General features: G+C 52.1%; 2 protein-coding genes across 6 annotated transcripts in view; one reads left to right on the top strand and one right to left on the bottom strand.

Annotated features, from left to right (window-relative positions):
• MOK (MOK protein kinase) overlaps window positions 1–7,217 on the top strand; it is a 57,859-nt gene extending 50,642 nt beyond the window's left edge. Inside the window, exons 12-14 of one of the 2 annotated variants that reach the window (XR_012516434.1) lie at window positions 377–1,612; window positions 1,917–2,046; window positions 3,870–7,217. The gene's annotated coding sequence lies outside the window, so the exon portion shown is untranslated. The remainder of the gene's footprint in view (window positions 1–376; window positions 1,613–1,916; window positions 2,047–3,869) is intronic. The other variant, XR_012516433.1, reaches the window with a different exon arrangement.
• The window catches only part of WDR20 (WD repeat domain 20), a 95,007-nt gene continuing 84,211 nt past the window's right edge, over window positions 4,071–14,866 (bottom strand). Inside the window, exon 2 of one of the 4 annotated variants that reach the window (XM_039462835.2) lies at window positions 4,071–4,134. In XM_039462835.2, coding sequence (XP_039318769.1) covers window positions 4,081–4,134 — 54 coding nt within the window. In that variant the 3' untranslated portion in view covers window positions 4,071–4,080. Of the gene's footprint in view, window positions 4,135–5,260; window positions 5,366–12,047; window positions 14,229–14,866 lie in introns of those variants that run through there. The other 3 variants (XM_039462837.2, XM_039462838.2, XM_039462839.2) reach the window with 3 other exon arrangements.

Below are 14,866 nucleotides of genomic sequence, written 5' to 3'. Positions count from 1 at the left end.
AGGTCCACAGGCCCTCTCCACGGAGGAGTGGTGGGGATTTGTGGCACACAGCAGGGTTCCCACATAGATTCCCAAGTCCAAGGATGGAGATTCCAAGGGTGGCAGTTTCCTGCAGATTTGGACCTCGCACCTGCCTGCTCTCAGCAGTAGGCACTGGGTCCCCAGGCCGCTTCAGCTGCGTGTGGTTCCATGCCTGTCTGGGCCCTGAGATGGGCGGGGCCAGGCCGGCAGAGCCCTCAGGAGGCCACCTCGCCCTGCTGCCGGGGCCCTGGCAACGCCTCTGCTGCCCCAAACTGGAAAGCTTGCGGAGCCTGGCCGGCCGGATTATTTCCTTTCTCTCTACAAAACAACTGAAGTACTTGAATTATCCCCACAGAACTCCAGAACGGAAGCAAGCACGAGGCCTCACCCGTCCTCCTCCACCCCATTCAAGCACGTCCGTCCCTCCACCCTCTGCTGGGCACCTGTGTGCTGCCCGGCTACATCGCCGCCCTTCTCATGTGAACCCACCGAACCCACCCTTGCCCACCCACTTCACCCTCCTGACCTGAAGAGGAGCCCCACATCCCACTGTGGGGGTGGGGGCTCGTGGTGTGGGCAGATGCAGTAAGCAGCCATCTCCATCCGGCACTCAGACGGTGCTCACCTTCCTGTGACAGGCGGCAGCAGCGCGACTGTGACCTCCCATCTCCTGCTCTGCTGCCCCGACACCTGCGGTGCAGCTAGCCTGCCACGGGGCGGCCAGACCCACGCCTGGCACAGCCCACCTCTTCCTGGCTTCGTTCCCCAATGCCGGAAGTGTAAGACAGTACAAGGCAACGAGTGGGAAAAGCACACCCAAATCTTACCAGGGAAGCTCGTCTTTTCAGGGCGCTTGAGTGAGGGCATGGCCAGCCTTGACGCTGCCTTGCAGCATCTGCCCCGGGCCTGCTGAATGCTTGGGTCCATGGTGGCAGTGGCAGGGACAGTTACGAGGCAGTTAGATTTTGGAAGCCATCTTGGACCACTTAGCTACGGACCAATCTTAGGAACAGCACCACAAAAATAAAGATTTATTCCTGGCACAGATGCGTCTATAGTAAACAGGCGTTTCTGACAGCATTAGTACAGCGACGGCCCAATGCAAACTGTGTTCCGGAACCCAGTGAAGGGTGACAGATCGGGCTGAGTGATGCCGCACGAGCGATGCTATCTTGGGGCCAGCGAAAGCTTCAGACATGCTGGGTCATCTGACCAGACTGCTCTTTACATCGTCATTGTCCTGGTGTTAGATTTCTACCTGCCACTTCCCACAGACAGACAGGAAACAGAATAAGATGACTGACTGGTTTAAGAATTCTAGACCTGGCCCGGTGTGGTGGCTCACACCTGTAATCCCAGCACCTTGGGAGGCTGAAGCAGGAGGATCGCTTGAGCTCAGGAGTTCAAGACCAGCCTGGGCAATATAAGGAGACCCTGTCTCTAAAGATTGCCAAAGAATTATCCAGGTGTGTTGGCACTCACCTGTGATCCCAGCTACTGGGGAGGCCGAGGTGGAAGGATTGCTTGAGCCCAGGAGGTCGAGGCTACTGGGAGCTATGATCGCACCATGACATTCCAGCCTGGATGACAGGTGAGACTTTATCTTAAGAAGAAAATAATTCTAGGCTTATTTTCAAAGGTAGTTTCTTCTGACTTCCAAATACACCCGCTGTTCACTGTAGATGCTTTGGACTCCCTGGGTTTGGCTTCCTGTGTAACTGACAGCACCTAGCAATCAGCACTTTAAGAAGACAGAAATACCAAAGTACTGTATCTAAAATGTGCTGATATCTTATTTTAATACAGAGGTCACTCTGCATGTATCTAATTTACACATTCTGATTCTTTCATTTAAAACAGCGAGTCTCAGTATCTTGTATTATTTCTCTTTGTAGAAGACTCACACCATAGTTCATGGTCCCAGGATCCAGAGGCCCTGCTGGAGCCTCCGAGTGGGGCAGGCTGAGAGCTCAAGCTGTAACTCATCTCTCCTCTGAAGGAAACTAAACCCAGGGCTGAGCTGAGGTGAAGTTTTCTGTTGCTGCATTCATACAAATGGTGAAAATGTAGCATACTTCCCTCGAAAGCCTGAAATTAAAGACATGCCCCCAATTTCATGTGATCACTCAGAGAAATAGGTTTCAGACACTTCATGGTTTATAAGTCTCGCAAAGTAAAGCTTTCAAAGGATCCAGTTGTATATGATTTTTTAAAAAACAAGAAGCAGGTTGGTCCGAGTGCAGTGGGGTTTACAACTGATTGATCACAACCAGTTACAGATTTCTTTATTCCTTCTCCACTCCTGCTGCTTCACTTGACTACCCTTAAAAACAATGAAACAGGCCCAGCTTGGTGGCTCAGGCCTGTAATCCCAGCACTTAGGGAGGCTAAGGCAGGTGGACCACCTGAGGTCAGGAGTTCAAGATCGGCCTGACCAATATGGTGAAACCCTGTCTCTAAAATAAAATAAACCAAGAAACATTCTCTCTTTTTTTTTTTTTTTTGAGACAGAGTTTCGTGCTTGTTACCCAGGCTGGAGTGCAATGGCATGGTCTTGGCTCACCGCGACCTCCGCCTCCTGGGTTCAGGCAATTCTCCTGCCTCAGTCTCCTGAGTAGCTGGGATTACAGGCACACACCACCATGCCCAGCTAATTTTTTGTATTTTTAGTAGAGACGGGGTTTCACCATGTTGACCAGGATGGTCTCGATCTCTTGACCTTGTGATCTGCCCACCTTGGCCTCCCAAAGTGCTGGGATTACAGGCTTGAGCCACCACACCCGGCCACCAAGAAACATTCTTGTCCTTGGTAGTTGCACATTCTGTTGTGATGCTAGTAACTTGTTGGGCAGGTGTGGGAGGCCCTAAGCTCACAGATGCTCAACCAAGTAAGAAAAATCTCAGGAAAATAGCTTCATTAGCTATTTCATGTCCCACGTTCATGCTCACCATAGAAACTGTGTTGTGTGTGGTCGCAGGCTTTCAATGACAAAAGAAGGACTCTAAGCTGTAAGGAAAAATGATTCACTGAAACCGTGTGCACACGTACAGCTGCAGGAGGAGGCCACGGAGCCAAAGCCTCCTGAGTCACGTTCCCGAACAGCCTGGCTCACGTCTGACTGACCAGGGGCTTCGAGTAACGTGGGGTGAAAAAGACAGAACCATTCCATACCAACCGATTCATGCCACCAAAATGTACAGCAAACACTGAGCCAGTGTAACAGAAGATAAAACAACTGTTATATTCAAGAGAGTTTTAATTTTTTTGTGTGAATTAGAAATAGCACTCTTAAATGATGAAAATTACTAGTGAAGTAACTGTCTTCCCCAATTGCAGAATTACATTATTTATACGTATAATACAGAGTTGATTGCATTGGAAACAATAGTATTAAAGTAAACGTCAGGTAAAAAGGGCGTCTTCCCTCTGCACCTCCAAGGGTCATGCCTCCTTTACACCCAGATGCAAAGTAACTTTCCACCAGCATTCGACTATGTTTAAGTGCAAACAATTTTTAAAATTCTGTGATTGCAGCATGTCTTCCTGAATTACACTAAGTCAGAAAGTAACAGCTTGCTCTATGAATGCATTCCAGGTTGTCTTCTGACCACCTAGGGTATAAAAAAATCAGTGCAAAAACGAAGTGAAGCACTATTTATAACAGTTGAATTTCAGGGGATTTCTTGTCCAAGAAACACTTTATTTTACACTATGTATATATGTGTATATTATATATATATATATATATATATATATATATATATATATACATATATATATGAGATTCAATTACATTGAATTTTAGAGTAAAAAGCAAGAAAACTCCATTTCTTATTTTTTACTGCAGCCCCAGAAGACTGATTTAAAAATGGAAACAATTTCTCTGGGTGAGCAGCGGGAACACGCGCCGCAGAGCGAGCCGGTCACCATCCACGCGCCCTCGCCGACATCCAGGCCTGAGGTCTGCCGCCCGTGTGTGGCCCAGGCCCAGCGTGGGGCTCCTCCTCGTTACTCCCTTGGGTCCGAGTCCTGAGGCTCTGCGCACGGCAGTGGGGTGGCTACACTACAGTCCCACCTGGAGAACTGGCCTGGCTTGGGTACGACAAGGAGCCCTGCGAACAAAGCAGTCTACATTAATCCAGCAAAACACCCAGCGGGCAACAGCCACCATGCTCGCCCTCCGCCAGCAGCTCCACGTGGTCAAAACTGGTGCTGTTGGTGTGGACGTCAGTGTGGCACAGGAGCAAACCCGCCACGTCATCTGTGTAATTCCTATCCAGATCATTGCGTGACTTTCCTAGAGAACTGGACCCCTGCTGGCCGCAATACTGTGGCCTCAGCACCGTCCGAGAGAAGGGCGGCCAAGCCTGGCCGTGGCCTTGGGGGAGACACTGGTCCCTCCGCACCTGAGGACAGGTTCTCTGCGCTTTGCTGGCCCCGAGGTGCAGGTGGCTTCTGGGTGTCCAGCGCCTTCAGCCAGGGCTGAGCCCGGGCACCGCAGTTCTGGACCACATGCCCAGTTGCTCGGAGCCAGTCGCTTGAGGTTGCCTCCAAGGATACAGTTCAGTGGCACCTTTGAAAGGGCATTCTCTGCTGGGGGGGGGTTCTGGCTTCGTTGGGTGCTGTGACCGTGGCACCCTCTGGCTGTTTTTTGCTCATGGGTGGGCCCCGCAAGCAGAGAAGGGAGGACCAGGCTGGGGTGAGGAGCCCCAGAACAAAGAAGTGGGAAGCTGTGGCTGGGTGTGGTGAAGGGATATGGGAGGCAGCAGGAAGACTAGGGGCATCTAGCCCTTTGGGGTGGCTCCCGAGAGGCTCATGGGGGACGGCGGGTCTCACCCAGACTTTGCAATACAGGTGTGGGCTTAGGTCAACCTGTGAGGATTCAGCCGTACACAGCAAAGAGCACTTCCATGCCTTTGCATTTACTATTGGGCTGCCGTTACATCAAGCTGTGGCATTCATTTCTAAAGACTAATGTTAAGATGGTAACGGTACAGCCCCAAAGGTGCCCATTTTCAGCTGTAAAGACAACTTATCCCTAAGCTGTCATGGAAGAAGAAGGCTTCAGCTGATGAGTACTCTTTACAAATGGCAAGCCTTTAACCCAAGCAAACATTGCTACCTTCTCACACACTGGACTTGTGTGGACACAAATCAGGGTCCTCGCCCACACTCTGCTGTGGGAAGCCAGCCGTCCCACTCAAGTCATCTCGTGTCTTACCTTCACCCGGAATCTGTTCACCTACGCAAGCTCAGGAAGCAAACGGAACGTGGTGGCTGCCCCTGCTCAGAGTGCACAGGAGCGCTTTTCCTCTGGGAGCCCAGAAGAGGGACAGAACCTGGCTGGAACTTTAGAGGCCCCCGAGCGTGCCCCACACTTCTGGCTCACACCCATCAAGGCTGTGGAGGAAACTGGGCAGCAGGTGCCCAACCCCACTTCTGCCATGGACAGTCTGGAGGAGGGAAGCCTCTAACACAAGGACACTCTGTCTTCGTCACCGCGCATACCCTGAGAAGTGCTGTCCACAGCCATATGGTGTCCAGGAAGTGACAAACCAGAACCAAGAGGCACCTCCCTTCCCTCAGCAACAGAAAAGGCATCTACTCCCGGGAGAGAGACAGAGAGGGGCCGCCTTCACCTGGCAGCCGCAGTCACCCTGCCTTTCACTGAGAGCTGCTCCAGGTACTCAAGAGGCAGCCCCAGCCACAGGAAGGTGGGTCTCGACCAGTCCTGTGCAAAGTTTAGCTTCTCAGGAGCACATTTAATAACTTAAAAACAAGTGACAGCCAGCCCTTTGGGAGGCCGAGGTGGGATCACTTGAGGTCAGGAGTTCAAGTCCAGCCTGGCCAACAAGGTGAAATCCCATCTCTACTAAAAACACAAAAAGTAGCCAGGTGTGGTGGCACGTGCCTGTCATCTCAGCTACTCAGGAGGCTGCAGCAGGAGGACGGCTTGAGCTGGGATCCACTGCACTCCAGCCTGGGGACAGAGCAAGGGCCTGTCTCACAAATACAAAAGTAATAAGTGACATTAATTTTAATATTTTCTTCAACTGAAGATGTTTCATATTACCGTATTCAACAATAATATAAAATTACTAATTACTTTTTTGGTAACAGGGCTTTGAGGTATGCTGTATGGTTGGCACATTATGGCACATTTCAGATTGGGCTGGCCCCGGTTTACATACCCAGTGGCTCCAGGTGGCTGGTGACAGCCAGGGGGATAGCGCCCTCCCGTCTTAGAGTTCCTCTCACTGAGTGTGAGGCTCTGGACGACTCAGCTGCTTCCCATCACTCCCAAGGGAGGGTGGGTGCTGAAACGAAGAGGTGACACGGCCACCAGGCTGCCGGAGCCTGATGTCAAGGGACACACTGGCTCCACCAGCCGGCCCTGTCCTGCCCCACCCCTGGAAAGCGACCCAACCTGAAGGGTGCAGGAGGGTTCCTACTCTCTCATTAGCACAAAACAAATGCATCCTCCAGTTTCTGTTGGCTGATGAACACCCTGATGCCAGTGGCAGTGGCAGCTGGGAGCCAACCTGAACCACCTTCCCGCCCTCCACTGTCCTACCATCCACGGGGCCCAGGTTCCAGAGAGATCTTGAACCAACTGCCCCCAAACCTGTCCTCCTCTCACCTTTGGCGTAACAGGGAAGTGCAGTTGCCCTTAGCAGAGCTTAACCCTTTTGATGTCAGCCCTCGCTAACAATTCTTTTAGAATGGATCACCGTGCAGAGAATGTGCCCATGATCAAAACGCAGGGTCCCTACGCTGGAGCCCTGAGGAACCAGGTTGGCTACGGGTGAAAAACCCAAGAGGACCCCACGGTGCTGGACCCAGGTCTCCTTGGAGCCTGCCTGTCAGAGCAAAGGGGAGAATAGTGTCTCTAACAGGAGTTAACAGGAAGGCGAAGAGACCGGATGAGCCCGGCCTCCAGTTCTCCAGCAGAGAACCAGCAAGCCCAGGGAGACGGCCCTGCAGGTAGGTATATGCCTGGAGCGCCATGGGCTGGGGTTGGCATCAGTGCCAGGCAAGCCTGGAAGCAGGGGATGCGACAGGGGGAGCACAGCGTGGCAGGAGAGGGGCTTCAGCGAGAGAGGCGGGTGGGCTTGGCGCCCTGCATGCAGGTGGGGGCTTGTGCGAGTCACGGGACCTTCGCTTGGCATCCACCACATGTCGGAGATTGACTTATTTGCCATGACGAACACTGGAGGCCCCAGAGGGAAAAAACTGCCATTCGAAAGAAGATGAAATGAACAAAGTCACCCTGTTTCTATCAGCCTGCGATTTAGTCTAAAGCTTATCCGGTGGTAGAAGAGGAATTCAGGAAACAGAAACCAGGCCCCCAGGGAAGGATCCAGGCTGCAGCTTCCCCTGAGGACGGTGGGAGGCGCGGGTTTAAGCATGGAGGAGCTACTCCCCACATTATCGTCCATGTCAAACTCACAGTGAAGGGACCCTGAGGCCCCAACCCACCTGCTCTTCAGGGAGGGAGTGTGGTTGTACCCTGTCCTTCTACCTCCTTTTTATGGAGCGAGGCGCAAGGCCCGGCCTGGCCCGGCCCATGGAGGACCTGGCGACAGGAGCCTGCTCATGCTTCACCTGTCCTCTGCAGCATGTGGGAGCTGCTGGTCTGTGCACCAGAAGCAGGACAGCTGGCAATTCCAGGCTTTACCAGTTGCCATCTGGCAAAGGAGCTCGCCAGGGAGAATCTGCAGGGCTGTCCCATCAGCCCCAATGCTGTCAGAGGAGCGGGGACAAGCCTTGGATCTAATACTTAGTCGGCGTTCAGCTCTCCACAGAGTCAGTTTCATTCCTGCTAGAGATGTGAGTTCAAAATTAAGTGATACAAAATACTCCAGCTCTTGGTTTGGGTTTGATTCTAATTTATAATACTAAGTTCAGAGAATGATGCCTTGTTGCACCAGAATATATAGGAAAAATATTTTGGTTCAAAACAATTCACACTGAGGCAGCAGGGCCACGCTCCTGCCCTTGCAGTGCTGCTCGGAGTAGAGATTCTGACAGCAAGACAGGACTGTGAGGGCCACGGGCCACGTCAGAGAAAGGACGTGACCTGAAGCTGTCAGGCCCGGGACGGTCTCTGAATTCTGGAAGGGCTTCCCTTTCTGACCCCATGGTCCCGGGCCTGTGAATGTCAGAGGAGACAGAACCTCAAGGAGACAGCTGTGGGATGTGGATGAGAGTGTGGGCTGGGTGCCAGCTCACCCCTCACCCACCTGGGACTGCTCAAAACCCTCTCTGGTCATTCAACCCCCAAGGTCACCCTTTCCAACCCCAACAAAAGTAACACGCAAACAGGCCCTGGGAGCAGTTTCATTGCCGGCAGGCGGACAGACCAGCGCTTCTCTCCCGAGATCGTGGAGAAAGTGCCACAAGACAGAATCTGGTTCTGTACAGCCACAACATCCGGAGCTTGGTGCCAGCTGGCTGGGGTGCTGTGGAGGTCACCTCCACCCGTGTCCCCCAGAGGGAGAAGGCCAGCCTTGGCCCTGCACGTAGCCCGAGGCTCCAATGGCCTCTGTGGCAGGTGCTCCTGGCAGAGCCCACCCTGGGGACACCATGAGTTATTTGCAAAGCAATACCTTTCTAGAGACGGTGCAGGAACGATGAGAAATATCACCAGGCTAGCCTGCTCTCAGAACGAACACTTCCAGCCCTGAGCACATTTCTTAACTGCTCACCTGCAAGACCCGCACCATTCTCACTACACAAACCATGACAGAAAGGAACCAAAGAACACCTGGAGAGAGCAGCCATGGTTTATTTGAGCATGTGAGGCCCGTCTCCAGATCGCACGAGCGGCACATGAGCCAGAGAGCCGGGACCCTCGGCCCAGTCCAGGGACGTCTGGACCCATCCCTGCCCCAGACTGCACGGCAAGTGTGGCCTGGGACCCCAGTTGTAGCTGGGCAGTGGACCACGCACCTCTGCCAGCCTTAAGCTGTGCACTGACAGGTCACACTGAGGGGGCACACTTCCACAGATGCCACTCCACCTCTCTCTAAAGAGAATAGCCACCCAGAGAAAAGATGCTCTTCAGGCATCTGGGGAAAGAATACGCAAATACAGGGCACTACGATTTAAGGGGTCCACTGCGATGTGAACAGGAAGGAAGCATCGGAGAGAATGTAAGCAAGTCAGTGGGCCTTCATCGTGATCCCTGTCCACTGATGGACACCAGCAGGTCCAGGCTGTCACTGGGGGCCCCCCTGCGCCTGGGATCCACTTGGCCTTGCAATCCTCTCTGCTGTGTGGGGCAGGAAGAAGGGACCCCAGTTAGTCTCCCCAGAGCCTTTCTAGCTTAAGTAACTTCCAGGAGGATTTTGCTCATGCTGGCCCCCACCTAAAAGAGGAGGCTGGTTTTGGAGGCCACCAATCTTGGATGGGGTGGAGGAGCTGAGAGCCTCTAGACGGTCCGTTTGTCTCCATAGACCCCTGGGTTCAAAATCCACCATTCTGACAGGCAGCCACACATGGGAAAATGGCTATTTTTTTCTTTAAGACAGAATCTTACTCTGTCACCCAGGCTGGAGCACAGCAGCACCATCTTGACTCACTGCAACTTCCGCCTCCTGGTTCAAGTGATTCTCGTGGTGCCTTAGCCTCCCTATTAGCTCTGGGGACCACAGGTGCACGCCACCATGACTGGCTAATTTTTGTATTTTTAGTACAGACAGGGTTTTGCCATGATGGCTGGGTTGGTTTCAAACTCCTGGGCTCAAGTGATCCACCTGTCTCAGCCTCCCAAAGTGCTGGGATTATAGGAGTGAGTCACTATGCCTACCTGAGAAATGGCTTTTTTTGAAGGTACAAACTAGCTATTTTTAAATGACCGAAATGTTATGTTTTTCTTAAAAAAACAAAAACTTAGGCCGGGCGCGGTGGCTCACGCCTGTAATCCCAGCACTTTGGGAGGCAGAGGCGGGTAGATCACGAGGTCAAGAGATCGAGACCATCCTGGTCAACATGGTGAAACCCCGTCTCTACTAAAAATACAAAAAAATAGCTGGGCGTGGTGATGCGTGCCTGTAATCCCAGCTACTCAGGAGGCTGAGGCAGGAGAATTGCCTGAACCCAGGAGGCGGAGGTTGCGGTGAGTCAAGATCACGCCATTGCACTCCAGCCTGGGTCTGGGTAACAAGAGTGAAACTCCATCTCAAAAAAAAAAAAAAAAAAAAAACTTGCTGTCAACTTAATAATCTTTAGGGCTTAAAAATCTACTCTGCGATGGCCTGGGCAACATGGCAAGACCCTGGACCTACAGAAACAGGCACGGATGGGGTCAGTGAGCCGTGTTAGTGCCACTGCACTTCAGCCTGGGCAGCAGAGGGAGACCCTGTCTCAGAAAACAAATGCAAAAAACCCTGTTCAGTGCTAAGAACAAAACCCTGTGCTACACGTACGGCAGGAGGCCCCAGGCCCCTTTTGAGAGCTATGGATCTCCCAGGAGGCCCCTTCTGAGCGCTACGGATCTGAGTGTCGCTTCTGCTTTGGCAGCCCAGACTCAAGACAAAAAGTGCATAGTTCAGCACTGGAGGCTCTGCCGCCCAGCACTCCAGAGCCAGCACCCTGGGAAGCTTCTGGGAGTTCCCCACCCCAGGAAAGTGCTGGAAGCAGAGCAGAGGGCTCAGCCGGCTGCCAGCATGGAGAGGCAGCCGAGCAGGACCTGGATCTCATGACACAGCAGGAAGTGGCAATTAAGTGGGAGCACAAGGGCCTGAAGAAGGGCTGTCTTTTCAGGCCAGGTCGCCCTCGCAGGCGGGTGGGGAGGTGCCTAGGCCTGTGGGTGCCAGCGTGCTGCTCACATCAGTTATGTCTGTCAAGAGTGAGGAAGAATATTTCAGAGCGAGATGACGTAAATCGTGAGTTCTTCCGATCCCAAATGGAACGCCCCCCACTGCCCTGTGTAGGAAGCTCTGCAGCGATGGGCCTGGTGTCTGCAGCAGGACAACCTCAGCACAAAGCCTCAAGCAAACACTATTCAAGATGAGGAGTAGGAAAACAATGAACTCTAGCCAGGAAAAGAGCTCCCACAGAAAGCAGCCTACCTGGGGGAGAGGGGAGGGAGAGCATGCGGAAAGGTACCTAATGCATGCAGAGCTTCAACCCTAGATGACGGGTTGATGGGTGCAGCAATCCATCACGGCACATGTACACCTCTGTAACAAACTTGCACTTTCAGCACAGGTATCCCAGAACTTACATGAAAATAAAAATCACAAACAGCAAGCAGCCTGCCAGCCTCTACCTTCTTCCCTCTCCCAGCTGCTGGCCGGGTGGCTGGACAGAATGTCGCCATGTCCAGCATCCAGAATAGTGAGTCCATGTAACGAAAGCCAGCTCGCAGCCCAGGACTTCAGAATGTCAACATCCTCACGACACAGAAGCCTTTATGAGGCTCGGCCAAAAAGTCAATCAACGGTCCTTCTCCCCGGTTGGATTCAGCACAGAGAAGGACCACATACAACAGTATCTGAGATCAGAGCATCTCCTCCAGTACGCGGCCAGCTATGAGAAACAGCCCGCAGTAAGAGGGAGCAACTGCTGTGGCTGTTCATTCTAGAAACATTAACAAGACCCTTAATTTTACAGCATTTATAAGCTTTTCTTGTTTTGGTTCACTGGGATTTTTAAAGCTTAGATGTGAAAATGACTACTGAAAATTATCTACATTTACAGTTCATTCACGCAAGTTTATTTAATGTCAGTATACAGAGGACAGCCCCACAGTACTTCAGAGTATCAAGTATGTAGTAAATGTAGTAAGTCTCGTTAGCTGTGACAGTGACAAAGGAACAGCTAAAAAAACAAAGCAGTGAAACAAACATGATTTTCTTAAAATTATAAAATAACAATACTGATATTAAAGCTTCATTATTGCAACAGTTAAGAATTTACCAATCTTTCATGTTAGGAAGGCTCTTTATGAAATTTATTCAAGTTGTCAAGAAATTAGATGAAAATATAAAAAAGAAAATACATGTGAATTTTACTTTTGATTTTCACTCAAAATATCCATACAGTTTTATACAGTGTCACCTAACATAACAATCTTTAATAAACTCAAGTATACAGAAATGATAAAAATGCAGGCAATTTTTCTTTTACACTTTCAAATGAAGGGACTGCAATTTATGACACAAAGTTCGTGTAACAGATGCGGAAATGGATGAAAAAAATCAACATCAGTGGGACAGCTTCCCTCTACCGGAGGGGCATGTTCTTACAGTTTGTGACTGGGATCTGAGTTTCAAAGGTAACAGTTGAATACGAGTGCTTTTCAATATAAAGCCACACACTTCACTTTGGCCACACGAATGTCTCCTCCCTTTGGGACATGACTTGGGGTCACTGAGATACGCACCTTAACATAAACCAACATATGATAGTCCCAATCGGCCGGTGGCAAAGAGCGTGCTCCAGACAAAGGAGGGCCCTGCAGGCTGCTGCCAGGGCGGTAGACTATCAACCCTCACCTTTTGTCACCCAGACCAAAGTGAAGGCAGCGTCTCCAGGTCACTTCACCCCTACCCATGCATGCAGAGGTTCTCACTGCTGAGGAGTGAAACCTCAGCCATGGGCACACGTCGACCGCAATGGTGCATCTGTGCAGTCAGAGGCCAACCCTGCCCCCATCCACTGGCACTGGAGGCAGGGGCAGGGCTGTCGGACTCCCCGCCATGCCCTCGCCCACAGAGCTGGATGCCAGATGCTGCGTTCCACCAATCTTTCCCCAGAAAATCCACAGGTGAACTGCTTCTAGTTCTTCCTTGGGCAATCAGACCACGCATGATGTGGCGCCTGGGTTTCCGTGGGTCCCTTCTCCAGGCGCCCCCAACCCCTAGGGCTTTCTCCTCCTCCTCACACTTTGAGCTCATTCAACAAAGAAAAAAAATGTCTCCCGCCCAGGCAAGAGGTGATGAGGACCTGAAACTCGGGCACAGCCATGTGATAAGGCAGTTCCACCAACTTCAGCACTAATTTCACACTTGACGATTTCCTTAATACTTAAAATGAACCCCAGGAAGTGGAGGAACTGGGCAGAAATGCTGCCTGGCCACCTGCCAGCTGGGCCCTGGGGGTGAAGCCAGCCGGGGAGAAGCACACTGGCCCCACCTGGACGGTGTTCATGCCCATAAAACCTCATCCCGTCACAGCGTTTCTTTCTCAGAATTCCTGCATGCCTTTGAGATAAGAATCATTGTGATAGCTCCTTTCAGATTTTCCATGCCTCCATTTTTAAGGCATTTATCCTCAGTCCCAAGCTAAGGGTTCACAGGAGAACACTTCCAGACTGCTAGAAGGTTCAATCAGCACAAAAGAGAAATTAGATCCTTTGCCATGATTTAAGCAAATTCCAACCCCAAGGCTACTGGCTATTTCTCCAGTGTCTAATCCTGCACATGCATTTGCTTTCAAAAGAAGGCAAGGTTTTCCAAAGGCTCCCTTCTCCAGGCTTCTGGGGGAATTTTTAATCCCCTTCTCCTGAATAAGAGAAAAGCCTGAGGGTAAGGCTGGGGCCCCGGTGGCAGGTAGTGTTTGGAAGCCCACCCCGCTTCACCGCACAAACCTGGCTTCTGGAATTCTGGCGGAAGAGGCCAGCCCGGGTAGGACAAGGAGAGGCTCCCTGGCCTGGCACCTTCGGAAGGTGTCTGACACCGCCAGGGCCAAGCCTGCCCCCTTGCCAAGTAGGCGCGGGGCTCTGTGGCCGCTCAGTGTGCCCCTGGTTTTTGTCTGTGCTTTTCACCTCTGCGGTTTGGTACACTTTGGAAAAGTGATGCTGACTAAGCAGTTAAAAGCCTCTTCTGGCCAAATGCTGTGTTCCATCCCAGAGATGAGGTTAGAAAAGCTATTCCTGCTCACAATAACGTTTAAGCTGAAAAATGTGAATGAGGAAGCTCAAAGTTTGGTGAAGAAACCACAAAATTTTCCCCCAAGTTTCTCTTAACTGTCTGCCACGGGAAGCAACGCACATGGTACTGACACACCTGGTGTCAGGAGCGCCCTCCCCGATCCACCCCAGGTCTGCCGGAGCCATTACTCGGAAGCATGGCCCAGGGAGGGCGCTCCCCCACCCTCTCTCCAGTGCCTCTTCTCCTCAAGCTGTCGGGCACCTTTAGCTCTGGTCTTGGAGAACACCTTGCATGCTGTCCTCCTGCCTGCAGAAGTGCTCTGCCGGCTGTCAAAGAAAGGGGCAGCGGTCAGAGGGGCAGAGTGGTGTCACCCTGCAGGGCCCAGGCCAGCCTGGGATGAGCCAGGAGTCGAGCCATGCAATCAAAGGCACCCCCTCCCCAGGTGGGCACAGCACTCCCCACTGGGCCCTGAACCCAGCAAGAGGAGTCTTGCGGAGGGCATGGAGACACAATGAGGGGCCCCAGACAAGGTACCAGACAGACATTAAGGACAGTACACTGCTTGGCAAAAATTGGCAGAAAAAGATGGTGATCGAGCCCCAAATCCAAAACTGACAATATCATGGTGTTTAACCCTGGAGGTGTGGGGAGAAAGACACACGCGGGCGCGGGCCTCCGGGCTGCACAGCATGTTTCAGAGTTTTTAAAGGAAACGATCTCCTCCCCTTGCCTCTCCCGCCCCCGGTTCCTTTCAGCAAACGGACTCCTAAGTCACCTGGCAGCAAGCCCCTGCACTCCCTCTTCCATCCCGCCACTGCAACTGAGAGCTGGAGAGCGGGGAGAGATCGGAGCGCGCCCAGTCGGCCATGCTGGCACTCGGGCACACACCCTCGGCTCCCTGTCATGGGCAACACTTCAGAACAAGGTCACCAGAAGTGTCACCATAAACGCTACTTACCTGGGA

The sequence above is a fragment of the Saimiri boliviensis genome, chromosome 2, assembly GCF_048565385.1.
Source record: "Saimiri boliviensis isolate mSaiBol1 chromosome 2, mSaiBol1.pri, whole genome shotgun sequence".
In the NCBI taxonomy this organism is placed as follows: Eukaryota; Metazoa; Chordata; class Mammalia; order Primates; family Cebidae; genus Saimiri; species Saimiri boliviensis.
Note: the sequence above shows the minus strand (reverse complement) of the source record. Positions and strands in the feature narration are given on the sequence as shown.